The sequence below is a fragment of the Hypanus sabinus genome, chromosome 29 (genome assembly GCF_030144855.1).
Source record: "Hypanus sabinus isolate sHypSab1 chromosome 29, sHypSab1.hap1, whole genome shotgun sequence".
NCBI classification, from domain to species: Eukaryota; Metazoa; Chordata; class Chondrichthyes; order Myliobatiformes; family Dasyatidae; genus Hypanus; species Hypanus sabinus.
In genome coordinates this window covers 33,141,700-33,162,368 of record NC_082734.1, presented here as the reverse complement: position 1 = coordinate 33,162,368, position 20,669 = coordinate 33,141,700, and the positions used below count along the sequence as shown (strand labels likewise).

The window sequence follows — 20,669 nt, the reverse complement described above, 5'->3', positions numbered from 1 at the left end:
CTCTACCCATACCAGTATCTTTCCTGTAATGGCATAGGATTTTATCTTGTTAAACAGCCTCATCTGTGGCACCTTATCAAATGCCTTCTGAAAATCCAAGTAAATGACATCCACTGCCCCTCCTTTGTCCACCCTGCTTGTTACTTCCTCAAAGAACTCCAACAGATTTGTCAGGCAAGATTTCCCTTTACAGAAACCATGCCGACTTTGACTTATTTTATCGTTAGTCTCCAAGTACCCCAAAACCTCATCATTAATAATCGACTCCAACAGTTTCTCAAGCACTGAGATTAGGCTAACTGGTCTATAATTTCCTTTTTTTCCCTTCCTCCCTTCTCAAAGAGTGGAGTGGCATTTGCAATCTTTCAGTCTTCTGGGACCTTGTCAAAATCAAGTGTTTCTTGAAAAATCATGACCAATGCATCCGTTATCTCTTCAGCAACCTCTCTCAGGACTCTGGGGTGTAGTCCGTCTGGTCCAGGTGACTTATCCACCTTAAGACCTTTGAGGTTTTCCTTTGTAATGGCAATGGCACTCATGCCTGCTTGCTGACACACATGGACCTTTGACACTCTGCCAGTGTCTTCCACAGTGAAGGCTGACGCAAAGTCCCCATTAGGTTCATCTGCCATTTCTTTGTCCCCCGTTACTTGACTACTATTAGGAGGCCTATATATGATCCCCCAAATTATTTTTTTTACCCTTGGAGTTTCCCCATCCACAAAGATCCGACATTCTCTGACCCTATGTCACCTCTTTCTAAAGATGTAATTCCATCTCTTACCAACAGAGCCACACCACTGCCTCTGCCTCCCTGCCTGTCCTTTCAATACAAAGGGTATCCTTTGATGTTAAGCTCCCAACTCTGGCCTTCTTTTCATCCATGACTCAGTGATGCCCACAACGTCATACTGACCAATCTCTGATTGTGCCACAAGGTTGGCCACCTTATTCCGAATTGTACATGTATTTAAATACAGCACCTTCAGTCCTGCATTCTACGCCCTTTTGAATTTTGCCTCTGTGCTTTGCTTTGTCTGTATTTGTACCCAATCATTGGCCTTCCTCACAACAATCATCTACTTGTAAACCTGCTGGCTCATCTTCAGCTCTATCATACTGGTTCCCATCCCCCTGCCTATTTACCCAACTCTTTCTCATCGGCTTCCATGTGTCCTGAATTTCTGAACTGGCCTAAAACTTCCTAAACCTGACACCTGCTTCCTTTTTTTTTGGACCAGAATCTCAATATCTCTCATCAACCAGTTTGCCCATCAGAATCAGGTAAAATATCATAGGCATATGTCACAAAATTTGTTACCTTATACAAGACTACAAGAGCAGGGATGTGATATTGAGGCTTTATAAGGCACTGGTAAGACCTCACCTTGAGCATTGTGTACAGTTTTGGCCCCTCATCTTAGAAAAAATGTGCTGTTATTGGAGAGGGTCCAAAGGAGGTTCACAAGGATTATCCAGGAATGAAAGGGTTATCATACAAGGAAAGTTTGATGGTTCTGAGTCGGTATTCGCTGGAATTCAGAAGGATAGGGGGGATCTCATGTTCCCATGGTGGGAGAGTCTAAGAGAAGGGGGCACAGCCTCAGGATAGAGGGGCACCCTTTCAAAACAGAAATAAAGAAAAATTTCTTTAGCCAGAGAATGGTGAATTTGTGGAATTTGTTACCACATGTGGCTGTGGAGGCCAAGTCGTTGGGTGTATATAAGGCAGAGGTTGATAGGTTCTTGATTGGACATGGCATCAAAAGTTTCAGGGAGAAGGTTAGGAACTGGGGTTGAGGAGGAGGAAAAAAAGTGTTCTCTGACCGGTGTCTCCCAGACCCTCTCTCGCAGGGGGAGATCTGTACACTGACCGGTGTCTCTCTGTCCCTCTCTCTCAGGGGGAGATCTGTACACTGACCGGTGTCTCTCAGACACTCTCTCCCAGGGGTGAGATCTGTAAACTGACTGGTGTCTCTCATACCTTCTCTCTCAGTGGGAGATCTGTACACTGACCGGTGTCTTTCATACCATATAACCATATAACAATTACAGCACAGAAACAGGCCATCTCATCCCTTCTAGTCCGTGCCCATAACCCTCCATTCCTTTCCTGTCCATATACCTATCCAATTTTACTTTAAATGACAATACCGAACCTGCCTCTACCACTTCTACTGGAAGCTCGTTCCACATACCTACCACTCTCTGAGTAAAGAAATTCCCCCTCATGTTACCCTTAAACTTTTGCCCCCTAACTCTCAACTCATGTTTGAATGTCCCCTACACTCAATGGAAAAAGCCTATCCACGTCAACTCTATCTGCCCCCCTCATAATTTTAAATACCTCTATCAAGCCCCCCTCAATCTTCTACACTCTTCTACCCAAAGAATAAAGACCTAACGTGTTCAATCTTTCCCTGTAACTTAGGTGCGGAAACCCAGGTAACATTCTAGTAAATCTTCTCTGTACTCTCTCTACTTTGTTGACATCTTTCCTATAATTCGGTGACCATAACTGTACACAATATTCCAAATAATATTTGTACTAATGCCTTGTACAATTTTAACATTACATCCCAACTCCTACACTCAATCCATGATTTATAAAGGCCAGCATACCAAAAGCTTTCTTCACCACCCTATCCACATAAGATTCCACCTGCAGGGAACTTTGCACCATTATTCCTAGATCACTCTGTTCTACTGCATTCTTCAATGTCCTACAATTTACCATGTATGTCCTATTCCTACCAAAATGTAGCACCTCACACTTATCAGTATTAAATTCCATCTGCCATCATTCAGCCCACTCTTCTAACTGGCCTAAATCTCTTGCAAGCTTTGAAAACCTACTTCATTATCCACAACGCTACCTACCTTAGTATCATCTACATACTTACTAATCCAATTTATCACCCCATCATCCAGATCATTAATGTATATGACAAACAAAATTGGACCCAGTACAGATCCCCAAGGCACACCACTAGTCACCTGACAAACAGTTATCCACCACTACTCTCTGGCATCTCCCATCTAGCCACTGTTGAATCCATTTTACTACTTCAATGTTAATACCTAACAATTGAACCTTCCTAACATGCGGAACCTTGTCAAAGGCCTCACTGAAGTCCATATGGACAACATCCACTGCTTTATCCTTGTCAACCTCTTCAAAAAATTCATTAAGATTCGTCAAACATGACCATCCATGCACAAATCCATGCTGACTGTTTCTAATCAGACCCTGTCTATCCAGATAATTATATACTGTATACCATCTCTAAGAATACTTTCCATTAATTTACCCATCACTGATGTCAAACTGATAGGCCTATAATTGCTAGGTTTACTCTTAGAACCCTTTTTAAACAATGGAACCACATGAGCAATACGCCAATCCTCTGGCACCATCCCCGTTTCTAATGACATTTGAAATATTTCTGTCAGAACCCCTGCTATTTCTACACTAACTTCCCTCAAGGTCCTAGGGAATATCCTATCAGGATCCGGAGATTTATCCACTTTCATATTCCTTAAAAGCGCCAGTACTTCCTCCTCTTTAATCGTCATAGTTTCCATAACTTCCCTACTTGTTTACCTTACCTTACAGAATTCAATATCCTTTTCCTTAGTGAATACCAAAGAAAAGAAATTGTTCAAAATCTCCCCCATCTCTTTTGGATCCACACATAGCTGTACACTCTGATTCTCTAAGGGACAATTTTATCTCTCACTATCCTTTTTCTATTAATATAACTGTAGAAACCCTTCGGATTTATTTTCACCTTACTTGCCAAAGCAACCTCGTATCTTCTTTTAGCTTTTCTAATATCTTTGTTAAGATTCTTCTTACATTCTTTATATTCCTCGAGCACCTCATTTACTCCATGCTGCATATATTTATTGCAGATAACTCTTTTTCCTAACCAAGTTTCCAATATCCCTTGAAAACCATGGCTCTCTTAAACTTTTAACCTTTCCTTTCAACCTAACAGGAACATAAAGATTCTGTACCCTCAAAATTTCACCTTTAAATGACCTCCATTTCTCTATTACATCCTTTCCATAAAACAAATTGTCCCAATCCACTCCTTCTAAATTCTTTCACATCTGCTCAAAGTTAGCCTTTCTCCAATCAAAAATCTCAACCCTGGGTCCAGTCCTATCCTTCTCCATAATTATATTGAAACTAATGGCATTGTGATCACTGGACCTGAAGTGTTCCCTAACACATACCTCCTTCACCTGACCTATTTCATTCCCTAACAAAAGATGCCCCTTCTCTAGTCGGTACCTCTATGTATTACTGCAAAAAACTATCCTGCACACATTTTACAAACTCCAAACCATCCATCCCTTTTATAATATGGGCTTCCCAGTCTATGTGTGGAAAACTAAAATCTCCTACAATCACAACCCTGTGCTTACTACAAATATCTGCTATCTCCTTGCAAATTTGCTCCTCCATTTCTCGCTCCCCATTAGGTGGTCTATAATACACTCCTATAAGTGTTACTACACCTTTCCCATTCCTCAATTCCACCCAAATAGCCTCCCTAGATGAGCCCTCTAATCTATACTGCCAGAGTACTGCTGTATTATTTTCTCTGACAAGCAACCCTAACCTCCTCCTCTTGTCCCTCTGATTCTATCACACCTGAAGTAACAAAATTCAGGAATAATTAGTTGCCAATCCCACCCCTCCCGCAATCATGTTTCACTAATAGCTACAACATCAAATTTTCCAGGTATCAATCCATGCTCTAAGCTCATCCACCTTTCTTACAATGCTCCTAGCATTAAAATAAATGCATTTAAGAAATTCTCCACCTCTTCCTCTCTGTTTATCTCTAACTGTACAAAGAACTTTGCTGTCTTCTTTTTCTTCCTTCTCCCATACATCTGTTCCTACACTCTGGTTCCCCTCCCTCCTCGTATCTAGTTTAAATCCACTGAAGCCTCTCTAGCAAACCTACCTGCAAGAATATTTGTCCCCCTCCAGTTCAGACATAAACCGCCCCACCAGAACAGGTCCCACCTTCCCTGGAAAACTGCCCGATTATCTATAAATCTGAAGCCCTCCCTCCTGCACCATGTCTTCAGCCGCGTGTTGATCTGCACTATCTTACTATTCCTAAACGCACCTGCACATGGCTCTGGTAGCAATCCTGAGATTGCTATCCTGGAGGTCCTGTCCTTTAACTTGGCACCTAGCTCCCTAAACTCACCTTTCAGGACCTTCTCATTCTTCCTACCCACGTCATTGGTCCCTACATGGACCATGACATCCGGCTGCTCACTCTCCCTCTTGAGAATACTGAGAACTCGTTCTCAGATATCGGGGACCCTGGCACCAGGGAGGCAACAGACCATCCGGAATTCTCGATCCCTTCCACAGAAACTCCTGTCTGTCCCCCTAACTATCAAATCCCCTTTCACTACTGCTCTCCTCTTTTCCCTCCTTCCCTTCTGAGCTGAGGGTCCAGTCTCGGTACCAGAGACACAACCACTACAACTTGTCCCTGGTAGGTCGTCCCCACCAACAGTATCCAGAACGGTATACTTATTATTGATGGGAATGGCCACAGGGGTGCTCTGTTCTTCCTGTCTATTCCCCTTCCCTCTCCTGACAGTCACCCAGCTACCTGTCTCCTGACTCTCAAGGGTGACTATCTCCCTGAAACTCCTGTCTATTTCCGCCTCTGCCTCCTGAATGATCCGAAGTTCATCCAGCTCCAGCTCCAGTTCCCTAACGCGGTTTGTCAGGAGCTGCAGCTGGATGCACCTTTTGCAGGTGTGCTCGCCCTGACTTCCCACATACTGCAAACGGAGCACTCAACTGCCCTAACTGCTGCCTCCATTACCTACTCCTAAGCTAATTAGATTAATTGAAGGAGTTTACCTGGCCTTGCCTCACCTGGAGTGAAGCTCGTACTCAGCCTCTGCTCGCTTTTTAAATTCCCGGAAGCCGACCTTCACGCGCTTGCGCAGTCGTGCCCCGGTCAAGCCTCGCCTCGCCTCGCCTCTGCCTGATTGAGCCGAAGCCGACCCACTCTGCCTCAGTCCACTCCAACGATGGCGGTCTTTCTTTTAAACCTTTGGCGTGCTACGTCACGTGCCTGAGCAGTCTAGCCTCTTTGCCCCGATCCGTTTTAAAAAAACAGCTTCTCTCTGAGCTTCTTTTACCTCTTCCCTCTCCGCCTCTTGCTTCTATTTACCCTCTCTCCCAGGGAGAGATCTGTAAACTGACCGGTGTCTCTCAGGGGGAGATCTGTACACTGACCGGTGTCTCTCTGTCCCTCTCTCTCAGGGGGAGATCTGTACACTGACCGGTGTCTCTCTGTCCCTCACTCAGAGGGAGATCTGTACACTGACCGGTGTCTCTCTGTCCCTCTCTCTCAGGGGGAGATCTGTACACTGACCGGTGTCTCTCTGTCCCTCTCTCTCAGGGGGAGATCTGTACACTGACCGGTGTCTCTCTGTCCCTCTCTCTCAGGGGGAGATCTGTACACTGACCGGTGTCTCTCTGTCCCTCACTCAGAGGGAGATCTGTACACTGACCGGTGTCTCTCAGGGGGACATCTGTACTCTGACCAGTGTCTCTCTGTCCCTCTCTCCCAGGGGGAGATGTATAGTTATCCATATAGTTTCCATATAGTTAAACTATCCATATAGTTTAACAAACATAAGTGCTGATACGTGATTTATGAGAATTCTTGAGCATGTTGTTGTTATTAACAAGTTCATGTGACAGCTCAGTCTTGGGGTGTCCACTATCCTGCACATAATCTCTGAATTTATTACAGAGCAGGAAGAAAGCTTAAACCACTTACAGAGAGATGATATTGCAGCTTCTCCATAATTAGACAGTATTTCAGCAGGCCAGTTATCTTTATCAAGGACACACATTTCATTTAGCAGGGATTTATACATACTTTTTTTGTAATTTATTTTTTTATTGAAGTTTATCAAACAAACATTTCCATAAGATGTATTTCAGACACTGTACATATATATCACAAATCTCCGCAAAGTATTTATCTGAGGTATACACTTATAGAAAAGAGTGGAAAGAACTTTTACAAGTAGGGAGTTGTGGCGACCCACTTTCTGCGCAGGCGAACCGGCGCGCGGGGGGGGGAAGCCTTTGGTGACGCCCCCTGACGTCATTTCCGCCCGGAGAGGGCGGGCGCTCGGGATTAAATGACAGCGCCGCCAAGTTTGAATAAACTCGTCTCGAAATGGCGTCTCCGGCTCTGTATGTAGTACATCGCTACAGGGTGACCTTGTTTTTACAACAGATTCATCGATTTGTGAGAATAACATCAGGCCTATGAGGCATTATGTAGCTAAACCATTTTTCCCAGTTTGAATCAAATTGTTCCAGCTTATGGTTAACAGATGCTGTTATCTTCTCCATTTTGTAAATGTCCATTGTAATCTCCATCCATGTATATAAAGTTGGGCTCTCCTGCGATAACCATTACCTAGTAAGAGTCTTTTTACCAGCCGCCAACAGTATATTCATTAAATATTTCTCTTTTCAACCATTCCAGAGGTATATATCCAAAATATACGGACTTACTCTCCAAGGGTATTTCATATTTAAATATGTCTTGTAGGGCATTGTGTATCCCCCTCCAATAGCTTTTGATAACAGGGCAGATCCAAAAAATATGATTAGGAATTTAAGAATTGCAATATCTCCCTCTAGATTATATTCTTTTATAGTAGTTTTCCATTTTTTAAGAGTCAATTTCACCCATGGGTTATCAATATTATTTATGTACCTTTGCAGGTTGTTATCAGCCAAAATAGCTTGTATGGGGATGGGAAGTACCCGCTCCTCAATGTTTTTCCATTGAGCATCATATGATGAGTTGCACCAACATATCACAGCTCTCAACTGTGCTGCAAAATAATAATCTCTAAGAGAAGGTAGGCCCCATCCCCCCCCTTTTCCTTTGCTAATTGCAAAGTTTTGAGACAAACTCTAGGCCTTTTACCCTGCCAAATATACCTTGATAACATCTTGTTCCATTCATTGAATTGATTTTGATTAATTTCTATTGGTAGGGACTGAAAGAGATATAACAGTCTGGGCAGTATATTCATTTTAATAGACTCAGTCCTTGAACAGAGACTGAAGAAAGGAATCAGGTTCCATCTTGCCACATCTTCCTTAATTTTTTTATATAAAGGCTGATAATTACATTCTGATAATTTCGCCAAATCTTTTGGCATAATGATGCCCAAATATTTGAAAGACTCTGTGTGTCATGGCCAGGGGTATCGACTTTCAATTTCTCTTGGTGGGCTATAGTAATATGAAAGTAGTTGGGTTTTATCTATGTTGATCTTCTATCCTGATAATTGACCATATTGTTCAAAGGATTGCATCAATTTAGGTAAAGAGTATGTTGGTTGCCCTAGATAGATCAAAATGTCATCCGCATAACAAGCCAATGTATGCTCTGTCCCTTTAATAGTAATTCCCCTGATATCTTCATTTTGTCTGATGTATTGAGTAATGGTTCCAGATATAACGCGAAGAGTAGTGGTGACCATGCACAACCCTGTCTCGTGCCCCTTTCTCGGGTAAGACTATTTGATAAATATCCATTGATTTTAATCCTAGCAGTAGGATTGTCATATAGTGTCTGTATAGTTTTAATAATTGTGTCTTGGAAACCAAATCTATGTAAAACTCTGTAAAGAAAATTCCAATTAACCGAATCAAATGCTTTTCAGCGTCCACACTTGTCACTATTGCTTTGATTTTATTTTTTTGTATATGATCCATAATGTGAAGTGTCTTTTGTATATTGTCTTGAGTCTGGTGTTGTCGTATAAAACCTGTCTGATCATTACATATATGGGTAGAAACTCCTCTAATCGTTTGGCCACGATGGAGGTAAATAATCTATAATCTCCATTAAGAACAGATATTGGTTTCCATTCCATTTTATCTTTGCCTTCTTTCGGTATAGCTGAGATTATCGCTTCCTTCCAACTGGGTGGCATTTGTGCCTTTTTTAGAGCCCAGTTCAGTGTGGGGAATAAAACAGGGGATTTATACATACCTGAGGTTTAGAAGTTTGAGAACCTTTCAAGGAATTGCTGTGAACATACCGTGCTGCAAATTGTTTATAAGACTAGTAAGAAACTGTAGATAATTAATAGAGACAATTTTGTTGTTGCTTGTTAAGGTAATTTCTCCAAACTTCCCCTTTTCAACTGCCTCTTGAGCTTCTAGAATTCTTGTACCAGTTTGCTCTTTCAGTCCATGCAGTGATCTTATGCTCTGTTGGATCAGTTTGTCTGCAGAAACAATCGTAGTAGTGCGTTTCTGTAAACACTCCGACAGTAAACCAAGTTCATGCGACATGTCATACGTTAGAGCTAAGTCCAAAAGAAACTGTTCTGAAGAGAGTCTTTTCAACAGAGCTTCATAGGTTTTTCTGTTGCTCTAGGTCTTCTTTCGTCCTTCATTGCTTTTTCAAAAGGAAAACACAGTGCTTCATAATTTTGCCACAATGCTGAAACTGTTCGAAACGAGCTAGCTACCCACCTGGTGCCCGGAACGCGGCCTATTTTACAAATTTGCTGTTTTAGTTGAGGGGCACATTCAGACAGTCCCTTTTGAGTTAGAGGTGATCTACTGTAAACAGAGTTCAATTTGTCCATAAATGATTGAAAATGAACTTCTCTCACCAAATCACCTACTGCAAGTTCTAATCTGTGATTAAGACAGTGCCAAATTATCACATCAGGCTAATGTTCCTTGAGAATTGTAGCAACACAGATTTGACACCAAGCATTACGCTCATCCCATCAGTAGCAAATGCTACAAGGTTCTGTTTCAAGTAAGAGTCATCAAACCCATGGTTATTGAGACAGTTCAGTAGATGCTCAGCAATAGTGGCAGCTTTCTGATCAGACAGTTCAATTAGATCTAAAAACATAAAATGGGGATCACCTTCCTTATCACTTCCACATTACAAATAAACTATTGGGGTGGTCTTAGTGCTCAGGCTTGTTGATTCAGCAATGAGAACAGAAATTTGCCATTTATCTGCTGGCAAATTTTCTTTTTCATATTAATGGCTATGTGATTAATTATCTCTGTAACACTGATGTGAGAATGCAGTCCAATTCCAATGTCAATACCATTGTTTTTGAAGTTCCAATAAGCCAAAGTGATCAGAGTATGGTCTGTCATTCTGAGCTAAATAACATGCAGAATGAAAAATTGAACAAGTTGCCTTTAGATGCAGTTCTTTCTGCTTTATTGTGCGAATGCTCGATCCGTTCTTATCGACCTTACGGCCCGGTTCGACAAGCAACATACCACTCTTCAAAAGATCTAAGATTTTTATTTTCTCGGTGAACAATGCTCAAACAACGAGTGCTGGAGAGAGATTGAGGATCTGTGAACTGGTGGGAGGCTACAGTAGGGTATGCAGGGTCAATGGGTCGAGCGAGGAGGAATTTCACAGAACAGTCACAGCTCCAGGATTTCACCAAAAACAATTAAATATCATAGAACCATAGAACATTACAGCACAGAAATAGGCCTTTTGGCCCTTCTTGGCTGTGTCGAACCATTTTTCTGCCTAGTCCCATTGACCTGCACCTGGGCCATATCCCTCCAAACCTCTCTCATCCATGTACCTGTCCAAGTTTTCTTAAATCTCAAAAGTGAGCCCGCATTCACCACTTCATCTGGCAGCTCATTCCACACTCCTACCACTCTCTGCGTGAAAAAGCCCCCCCAACCAATGTTCCCTTTAAACCTTTCCCCCTTCACCCTTAACCCATGACCTCTGGTTTTTCTCTCCCCTAGACTCAGTGGAAAAAGCCTCCTTGCATTCACTCTATCTATCCGGCAGCACTGCACTCTGGTCCTGGTTGGTTTTGCAGGCCACATCACACCCAGCTCTGTTTCAGCAGACTCCTGCGTGTGATGTGTTCTATTGAGCAGCTTCCTCTTATGAGACGGTGTTTTGTGCTGTTTTGCTTAGAGCAGAGGTGCAGACTGTCACCCACGGGTCAGAAGAATGAGTCAAGGTGTGACATTCTCACTCAGTGAGTGTCAAGGCTGATGCTGAGCTCTTTCTGTAATGGAGACATGATGAGGGGGTGTCAGAGTGGTTTGTCACCAGTATTTATGTATCATTCAGTCTCTAGATCAGGGATGGCAATTCTTTTTAAGAACATGTGTCCAAATTGATGATAATCTTTGAAAACACATTCTCTTCTGTGCCATTGCTATTTTGAGCAGAAATGTTAATTTATTAATGAATTCGTTACAATAATTATGGACATTTTTTAAAAAAGGAATTGTTTTAATTTGAATAAAAGGATAACAGACAGATTGAAATAAGTAAAGCATTTTAGTAAAATTGTTCAGAAGTTATGAAGTTTAATGTGACAATTGAAAATCAACTTCATTTCGCTAAATGGTATTGTTATTGACATTGTAATCTTTATGGATGGGGTTTAGAGAATCGAGGGTGGCGCCTCCTGACATGCCGAACACAGTTCTACTGGTGACGCTTGGAGAACATGTGGCATCGGTTTGCCACTGATGTGGGTGAATTGTTAGATTTTACTAGCTGCTGTAACTCAGGTTCAAGTGTGAGTGTGGGTGTGGGTGTGTATGTGTGTGTGTGTTACATGTTTTCTCTGTGACCATATGACTTGCCCCTCCCCCGTCTGCTTCGGTCCCTCCCCCCCCTACGTACGTATCGTTAGCTTTTACTGGCTGCTGTAAGGGTCTGGAGTCTGGCAGGAACTGCTGAGAGCCTGTGGGGAATAAGCTGGGAAAGTTCTCAAATTTGCCTGATTGGCACGTTGACAGCAGGACTTCATCATCTAAACCAACCTGCACTTCGTGATCATCTAACCCTTTCTCTCACACTCACTCCATCCCCTTCCCTCTTTTTTACTCCCTGTCCGTCTCCCTGTCTCCACCAATCCCTCTCACCTCCGTCTTTCTCCCCGGTCCCCCTCTCTCCTTCTCCCCCCTCCCTCTCCCTCTCTCCCTGCCATGCTCCCTTTCTGTAACCTCACTGATTTAACAAAATGGCTGCTGGCACAAACATCCCCACCCTCTTCGTTTAACCATCTCGTCTCTCCAGCCCATTTCTTCCAGCTTTTCCTCTCCTCTCCCCCTCGTGAAATGATGGAGGGATGGTGTTACCATGGTAACTGGCCCTTGCTCTTGAATCATGTTCCATTTATTAGGGGCGTATCATTGTGGTCAGGCCACAGCCTTGTGGTCTGATCACTGTCCCTCCTTCTTTAATGACAAGTCTTTGCCTTCATAAGCTCAGAGCTGACTGACTGGGTCAATACAGATTCCAGAAGGAGAGGTCTGGGTGAGCTGGTGGGTTTGAAGTTCCCAAAAGATCATCATCAGGTAGGTCTCAGTCTTAGTATTGGGGTCAGAGGGCATCTGCTTGCCACAGACAAACCCTCCTCCACAGCCCCAGACAGCTAGAACTACCCTTCCTCCATCTCTCATCCCCACCCCACCTGCTTGGGTGCCCTTGTGAGCAGAGAGCTAAAGTTCTGGAATTGTTCGTTGAGCCTCTTTGATATTCCTCTCCTCTTGTTCCATCTTTTCCAATATTTCCATCTCACTCTCTCTTCTGTGTCTTTGTCTCTCTCCTCAGTTTCTCTCTCTCTCTCTCTCTCTTCTCCCCTCTCTCATCTCTCTCCTTTCATTCACTTCTCCCTCTCTCTGTCTCTCTCACTCTGTCTGTCTCCCTCTCTCTTTCAACCTTCTTCCTCCCTGTCTCTATCTGTATCTCTCTCTCCCTGTTTCTCCCCTTTTCTTTCTTCTCTCTCCTTTGACCTCTACTTTCTATCTTTCCCTCTCCTCTCTGTCTCCTTCCTCTCACTTCACCCCACTCTCCCTCCCTCTCTCTCTCTTTCTCTCTTTCTCTGTCTGTCTCTCTCCCTATGTCTATCTCTTTTCTCCCCTCTCTTCTCTCTGTCTCTCTCTCACTCTCTCTCTCTCTTGACACTGTCTCTCTGTCTCTCTTCTCTCTTTCCTCTCTCCACCTTTCTATCCTCTCTCTTTGTCTCTCTATCTGAATCTCTGTCTGTCTCTCCCTGTGTCTCTCCTTTTCTTTTTTCTCTCTTGTTTCTCTTGTCCATTCTCTCTCCTCTCTTTCTCCACTCTCTGTCTCTCTCCCCTCTCTCTTTCGGTCTCTCTCTTTCCTCTCTCCACTCTCTCTCCTCGCTTCCCCCACTCTCCCTCTGTCACCTTCACTCTGTCTCCCCCTTCTCTCTTTCTTTCCTCTCTTCACTCTTCACTATGTCTCTCAATTCGCTCTCTGTCCGTCTCTCTTCTCAGTCTGTTTCACTTCTCTCTCACTCTTTTTCTCTCTCTTCTCTTTCTCCACTTTCTCTCTCTCTCACTACCTGTCTCTTTCCCTCTCTGTCTTCTCTCTCTGTCTTCCTCTCACTCCCTTTTCTCTCTATCTGTCTCTCTCTCACTCTCTCTGTAGCTGTCTCCCTGTCTCTCTCTGTCTTTTTATGTCTCTCTCCATCTCTCTCTCTCTGTGAATGTCTGTCCTTGTCTTTGTAGCTGCGTATGGTATCTCCTCTCTCTTCTCTTTCTCTGTATCTCTCTTCTCTCTCATTCTCTCTGACTCTCTATTTCATTGTCTCGCTCCTCCCTCTTCTCATTCTCTTCTGCCTAACTTGTTCTTCCTCACTGTCTCTCTTTGCTCTCTCTATCCCTCTGTCTCTCTCTTCTCTCTTTCCTCTCTCCTCTCTGTCTTTCTTCGCTTTCCTTGTTCTCTTCTCTCCCTTTCTTTCCTTCTCACTCTGTCTCTCTCTTCTCTTCCTGTCTGTTTTCTCTCTATCTCTGTCTTCTCATTCTGTCTCTTTCTTGTACTTCTCTATTCTCTCCTTTCTGCTCTTCTCACTCTCCCTTCCTCCTCTCTCCCATTCTGATTATATTCCTCACCTGTCCCTCGCCCTCTCACATTCCCTATCCATCTCTCCTTCATTGTCAATTCCCTTTTTCCCTACGATATCTCTTGCCTTCCTCCCCACTTGGTTCCGCTCACTCCTTCCCCGTTCATCTTCATCAGTTTGTCCCACAGTAAGTCTGCCTGGCCGTTCATTTTAACGAGTTTGTCACATTCCCTCACCTTCCCACAGGCGGTCAATGAGGGTCCCGTTGATAATGTCAGAGACTTCCAGAAATGCACTGGCAGAGAATTCCGGAAAGGTACTTGATAAATGGGCTCATCGGCAAAATCGAATAAAGGGGGCTACAGAAGTGTGCAAAGAGAATTAGTGTAATGGTGGGAGGCAGAGAGCAGTGGCTGAAGGCTGATCAGACTGGAGTGAGATGGGTCGTGGAGTTTCCATGGGTCAGGACATGGACCGCTGCTTTTCATAATACAGATTATTGAACAGAGATGGTGCCTGTCTCACAATGAACAGTCTTGTCAAAATAGCATGAGGGAGGGAGGGAGGGAGAGAGAGAGAGAGAGAAATGGAGAGAGACAGAAGAGATAGAGAGAACCAGATTGAGAGTGAAAGAGACAGAAAGAGAGATACAGAGACAGAAAGTGAGAGAGAGGGGAATGGAGAGAGACCAACAGAAAGAGACAGAGGAACTGATTCAGAGAGTGAAAGACTGAGAGAAATAGAGAAAAACACACTGAAAGTGAAAGAGACAGAAAGAAATACGGAGGTAGAAAGTGCGAGAGACAGCGAGAGAGAGAGAGGAGAGAGAGAGAATGAGAGAGGAGAGAGAGAGAGAGGGGGAGAATGAGAGAGAGGGTGTTGCTGGAATGATACTGTATGATGATGAGTAATGTGAAGGGTTACATTTTAGTGGGAAGGATGAGAACAAGTGAAGGGACATTGCTTCAACGAGGACAGAGATCGGGAGTACAGGAGAGCAGTCCACCAAATATGATGAGAAAGTTTTGAAAACAAGGCATGTTCGATTGAATCTCGGACTACCAGGCAAGGAGTCGGGATGGGGTTCTGTAAAACACTGGAGTCAGTTTCTGGAAGAAAGATGACAAAAGACGTGAAGCCATTGGAGAATGTGTGGGAGAGTGAATCCAGGCATCAAGGACTTGGGCTGTGGGGAGAGTCCCATCAGTGGAAGGGTCGAGGACGTGAGCTCACCACCTCAGGGTGACCAGAGAGAGGAGATGAAGGGTAACTGAGGAAGTTTTGCTTCGGCAGCAAATAATTGGGGTGTGCAATTCACTGCGAGGAGAGTTGCTTCAGTCGGGGTGTTCAAGAGGGTGCCAGATAAACGGTGGTAAGGGAGGAATTCTCTGGGCTGTGGGGGAAGGCTGGGGAGTGGGAAAGGTGGGTTTGCCCTTGCACAGAAATGCTACAGACTGGAGGGCGGGATTGGCCTTCCCCGAGCTGTAACCATTTGGTGACTCTTTCATCTCCTCCACTCATGTCATGTAGGGTCACACTCTCCGTAATGGTCTCCCCAGCCCCTCTCTCTGCTCTGGCTTTCCTGCCCCTCTTTTGTAACTGCCCCAATATTTCCTCTCTCTAAACAGCCGTGGATGGACAGCTAATGTGCTGAGGGGTCATGGATAGCTGGGGCCACTGTCTGGGGGCAGGGTGAGAGGGGTTGGTGAAGGGGTGACTCTTCATTGGGAAGGGATAATGCTTTGGACCCCTGTTCAAGGGGTTTAGTGTTGAGGGTGACCTTTTGCCAAAGGCTGATCCACCCGATGCAATAGCACAAGGTACCACAAGTTCAATAAAACCATAAAACAAGTGATCCTTCGTCAAACTTCACTTCTTATTCATAGCATGCTGTGGGGAAAGATACAGACTGATCTCCCAAAGAGACAGTGCGGACACTGCCCGCCCCCAAACACAATTCCACACAATTTATAATGTTGACCATTACAGGAAATACTGTAATTACGCGAGCTAATACAGCTTTAGAATAGTTTCAATCACATGGTAAGTTACAATTAGGTGTAAAATCATTCTTGGTTAGTGATAATTATTTCTGCCAAGATCAGCATGGATACAGGCTCAGTTCCGTATGTTGACACCTGCCCCTACTCTCCAGCATTCTACCACCCCCTCCCATGCTGTCCTTCCACTAGTTAGTTATACTATACCTCAAAAATGCTTTGTGCAACCAGATAATTCTTTATTTAGACCTATGTCTAATGCTATGAGGGAACAATGTCTGGTACATCACTTGTTGCTGGGTAAGGTTCCCTTTTTGGCTGTATAGCAACCAACATAAGGTAATTGATCATAAGCTAATCATACTCCTTAATCCATTCCTCCACTTACCTATCCCTCTACCTAAGTTTACCTTTCCCTTCATCACTTTCTCCTTCTCCTCTTAACCTACAGAGTTCCGTCGATCGAGGGGAGCCCTGTTGACACAGCGATGGAATCCAGGATAAGGTGGAGAGTGGGAGTGTTGCTGTGGCAGCTCCTGTTCCTGGGGGGCGCAGGAGCTGTCTGCCATACGGGCAGTGCCAGTGAGTGCCAGTCCGCGTCCCCTGTACCTGGGACCAGTCTGGCTGGAGAAGGTTTCGATATAGTGACGCTGAGTGCCAAGGGGGCCTACGTGGTGGACGTGGAGAGCTGGGAGCGCCCGGACGGCACCTGCACCCTCTGCACAAACTCACAGATGGCAGGTGAACGGCAACGCCTCCCCCTGGCCGTGGTGGACTGGCGTGCTCAGCGCAGCTGCAGCCGGACCTTGTCCAGCCAGCTCTTCCGCTCGGTCTCCGAGCTGGCTGAGTCGATCAACTCCAGTCTGGACGTCAGCTGGCGTGCTGACCTGAGCCTTCAGCCCCAACCTGGACAAACGGTCAGTGTGGGGCTGGCGGGCTCCAAATCCAAGGCCATGTCCTTCGCCAGCCACAAGGCCAAATCAGATCGCTACAGCTTCACCAGCCATACTTTCCAATGTAATCTGTACGGCTACCGTCTGAAGAACCCTCCGCCCCTGTCAGCCCAGTTCTCTGCCCACCTGGGCCGGATCACTAACACCTCCTACGAGGGTGCCCGACACCACTACCGCAGACTGGTGGAGACTTTTGGAACACATTACATCCAGTTGGTGAAGCTGGGGGGCTCCTTCAAGGACTTGACAGCCATCCGCACCTGCAAGGCTGCAGCAGACGGCCTCACTGTTGAGGAAGTGAAGGACTGTCTAAGTGTAGAGGCCAGTTACGAGGTGATCACGGCAGCAAAGGCCTCAGCTAAAGCCTCGTTCTGTAAGAGTAAGGCCTCTTCCCTCAGCCATGGTAGCAGCTTCCACCAGGTCTTCAACGAGAGGCTAACGGAAACCTCAGGGGGTCACTCCATTGGGGACACAGACACCCTCTTCTCCTCTGACCCCACTGTCTTCACCAGCTGGCTGAAGAGTCTGACAGAATCACCAGGGCTGATCGGTTACAAGTTGTACCCTATTCATTACCTGCTTCCTGATGACGACCACAGGCGAGACCAGCTAATGCTCTATCTCTCAGAGTACATCTTGGCCAATGCCCAGATACCGGACTGCTCCAAAGCAACCTGCCCTGCAGGCAAGAGCAAGAGTGCCTCTGATCCTTGCTCCTGCCTCTGCCCAGAAAACAACTGGACTGACCGTCTCTGCTGTGCCAAGCAGAAAGGCATGGGGCACCTGGTGGTCACTGTCATGAGGGGCTTCGACCTCTGGGGTGACCAAATTACAGGCACTGATGGTTTTGTGAAGGTCTCTTATGGGCGGATCAAAGCTCAGACCTCAATAGTGTACAATAATAACAACCCCCAGTGGAAAGCCCGACTGGACCTGGGTGAGGTGCTGGTCGCCAGTCACCTGAAACTCACCCTGACCGTCTACGATGTGGACAAATTTAGGAACGAAGCCCTGGGGACCTGTGTGGTACCCCTCACCTCTGGGTCGACAGATCGTACGTGTTACCTCAAGTACGGCAAGGTCACCTACAATCTGTCCTTCACCTGTGGCTCCCACCTGCAGGGTCCCACCTGCCATCAGTACGCCCCAAGTGCAGGAGGGCCTGGGTTCCAAGGGCTCCTGTGGGCCAACCAATCCTCTTCCTCAGAGATCCCCTCCCTGAAGGTTATCTTTCCTTGAACTTTGTCCACTCAGCTTGCTCCCAGCTGCCCCGTATGACTTCTTCACTCTTCGAGGATTCCTCTCTTACACCAGTTCTCCTGACCTTGACCCTCTCACCACCTCGACATGGCAACCATTGCTCTCCCCATCCGTCCTGCACAAATACCCTCTCTCTACATCAGATGCCTCCCCGGGCACAGAAGGCTATGCAAGGAGATACTTTAGGTACAAATTGACAGATGAAATTGTTTGATTGCCTCTTGCTTTGTTTGTTCAACCTTGTGTGTTTTTTGCAATAAATGTCACTCAGCATAATTTATCCTCTTGGTGTGAACCGTTATTATGGTGTGCTGGGATGGGGATTTCCGGGGCGGTGAGGACACAAACCTGGGGCAGAGCGGGTGAGAGGGAGAGGGTGTATGGGGGAGGAAGGGTACGGACCATGGAAGGGAAGTAGGAGTCAGAGGGCCACAGAGTTCAACATCACGATTTACACCACAGAGCCCAAGGCATCACCAGGTATTCACTGGCCTTAACCTTATTGGCAGGCAACTTAGCAAGGAATAGCGTCACAGTGTTCAAATTTCAACGTAAAGTTATTATCAAAGTACATATGTGTCACTATATAGACCTCTGAGATTCATTTTCTTGTGGGCATTCACAGTGCACCCAAGAAACACAGTAGTATCAATGAAAGCCCACCCCCAACAGGATGGACAAACCACCAACGTGCAGTAAACATTAGACTGTGCAAATACAAAAAGAGGAAAACAAACCAAACAAACAAACAGAAAATATTGAGACCATGAGATGAAGTGTCCTTGAAAGTGATTCTATAGGTGGTGGGAACAGTGCAGTGATGGAGTGAGTGAAGTAAAGTTCTCCTCTGTGGTTCAAGAGCCTGATGGTTGAGGGGTAATAACTGTTTTTGCCCCTGGTGGTTTGAGTCCTGAGGCTCCTGTACCTCTTAAATGATGGCAACAGCAAGAAGCGAGCTTGACTTGGGTGGTGTGGGTCCCTGTTGAAGGACTGTGCTTTCTTGCGACACTGGTCCTTGTAGATGTGCTCAATGGTGGGAAGGGCTTTACTTATGATGGACTGGACCCTACCCATTACTTTTTGTAGGATTTTCCACTCAAGGGCTTGATACAGCCAGACAATATACTGTCCACCAGACATCTATAGATGTTAGTCAAAGTTTTAGATGATATGTTGAATCTTTGCAAACTTCTAAGAAAGTAAAGGTGCCGCCATGTTTTCTTTGTAATTGCACTTATGTGCTGGGCCCAGGACAGATCTCTGAAATGATAACACCAAGGAATTTAAAGTGCTGACCCTGCCCCCCCTCCGACCTTCCGGTGAGGACTGGCTCATGAATCTCTGGCTTCCTCCTCTTGGTCAATAATCAGCTTCTTGGTCTTACTGACATTGAGGGAGACATTGACATTGTTGTGGCACCACTCAGTCAGATTTTCAATCTCCCTCCTATATGCTGCTTCATCACCACATTTAATTTAGCCAATGACAGTGTTGTCGTCACCAAACTTAAATATAACATTGGAGCTATACTTAACCATGGAGTCATAAGTATAAAGCATGCAGAGCAGGGAGCTAAGCACAGAGCCTTGTGGTGCACTTGTGCTGATGGAGATTGTGGAGATGTTATTGCCAGTCCAAGCTGACTAGGGTCTGCAAGTGAAGAAATCAAAGGTCCAGTTTCAAAATGAAATATTGAGGCCAAAGTCTAGGAGCTTATTGATTAGTTTTGAGGGAATGATAGTATTGAATGACATCTGCTGATGACCTGTTGTAACAGTAGGCAAATTGGAATGGATCTAAGTCACTTTTCAGGAAGGATTTGTTATGCTTCCTTACCAACCTCTGAAAGCACTTCCTCACGGTAGATGTAAGTGCCACTGGACGATAGCCATTGAGACAGGTTAGCACATTCTTCTTCGGCACTGATATAAATGAAACCTGCTTGAAACAGATGGGTTCCTCAGATTGTCAAATGGAGAGGTTAAAGATATCAGTGAACACTCCAGCCAGTTCATAAGCACAGGTCTTGAGTACTTGGCCAGGTACCCCATCTGGGCCGGATGCTTTCCGTGGGTTCACCCTCCTGAAGGATGCTCTCACGTCTGCCTCAGAGACTGAAATCATGGGGTCATTGGGGTCTGTGGCAGCTTGTGAAGGTTCCTCCATGTTTTGACGGTCAAAGCGAGCTTAGACGAAATTGAGATCATTTGGGAGTGAAACCCTGCTGTCACCTATCTTCCTTCATTTCACTTTGTAAGAAGTGATAGCGTCCCCATTTGCCTCAGGTTTGGTCGGAAGTTGCCATTTTACCTGCCGGTGGCTTTCCGGAGGTCCAAGACATGAATGGCACCAACGCGGCCCTCAGCAGATTGCAGGTCTCGTGGTACATGCAGGGTTTCTGGCTGGGGAGGACTCAGAATGATTTTGCAAGGACTCACTTATCTATGACTTAATTTATAAAGTCTGTGACGTATTCATTCAGACCCTGGCCCAGTCCACTGACTCGTATTAATCC

At 45.2% G+C, this 20,669-nt stretch overlaps 1 protein-coding gene across 3 annotated transcripts in view; it reads left to right on the top strand.

The window, feature by feature from the left end:
* Window positions 1-18,432, top strand: part of LOC132383215 (perforin-1-like) — a 39,061-nt gene extending 20,629 nt beyond the window's left edge. The window contains exons 1-3 of one of the 3 annotated variants that reach the window (XM_059954109.1): window positions 8,575-8,604; window positions 11,513-11,598; window positions 16,393-18,432. In XM_059954109.1, coding sequence (XP_059810092.1) covers window positions 16,430-18,133 — 1,704 coding nt within the window. In that variant the 5' untranslated portion in view covers window positions 8,575-8,604; window positions 11,513-11,598; window positions 16,393-16,429 and the 3' untranslated portion in view covers window positions 18,134-18,432. Of the gene's footprint in view, window positions 1-8,574; window positions 8,605-11,512; window positions 11,599-12,339; window positions 12,431-16,392 lie in introns of those variants that run through there. The other 2 variants (XM_059954107.1, XM_059954108.1) reach the window with 2 other exon arrangements.
* Window positions 18,433-20,669: the final 2,237 nt, after the last annotated feature.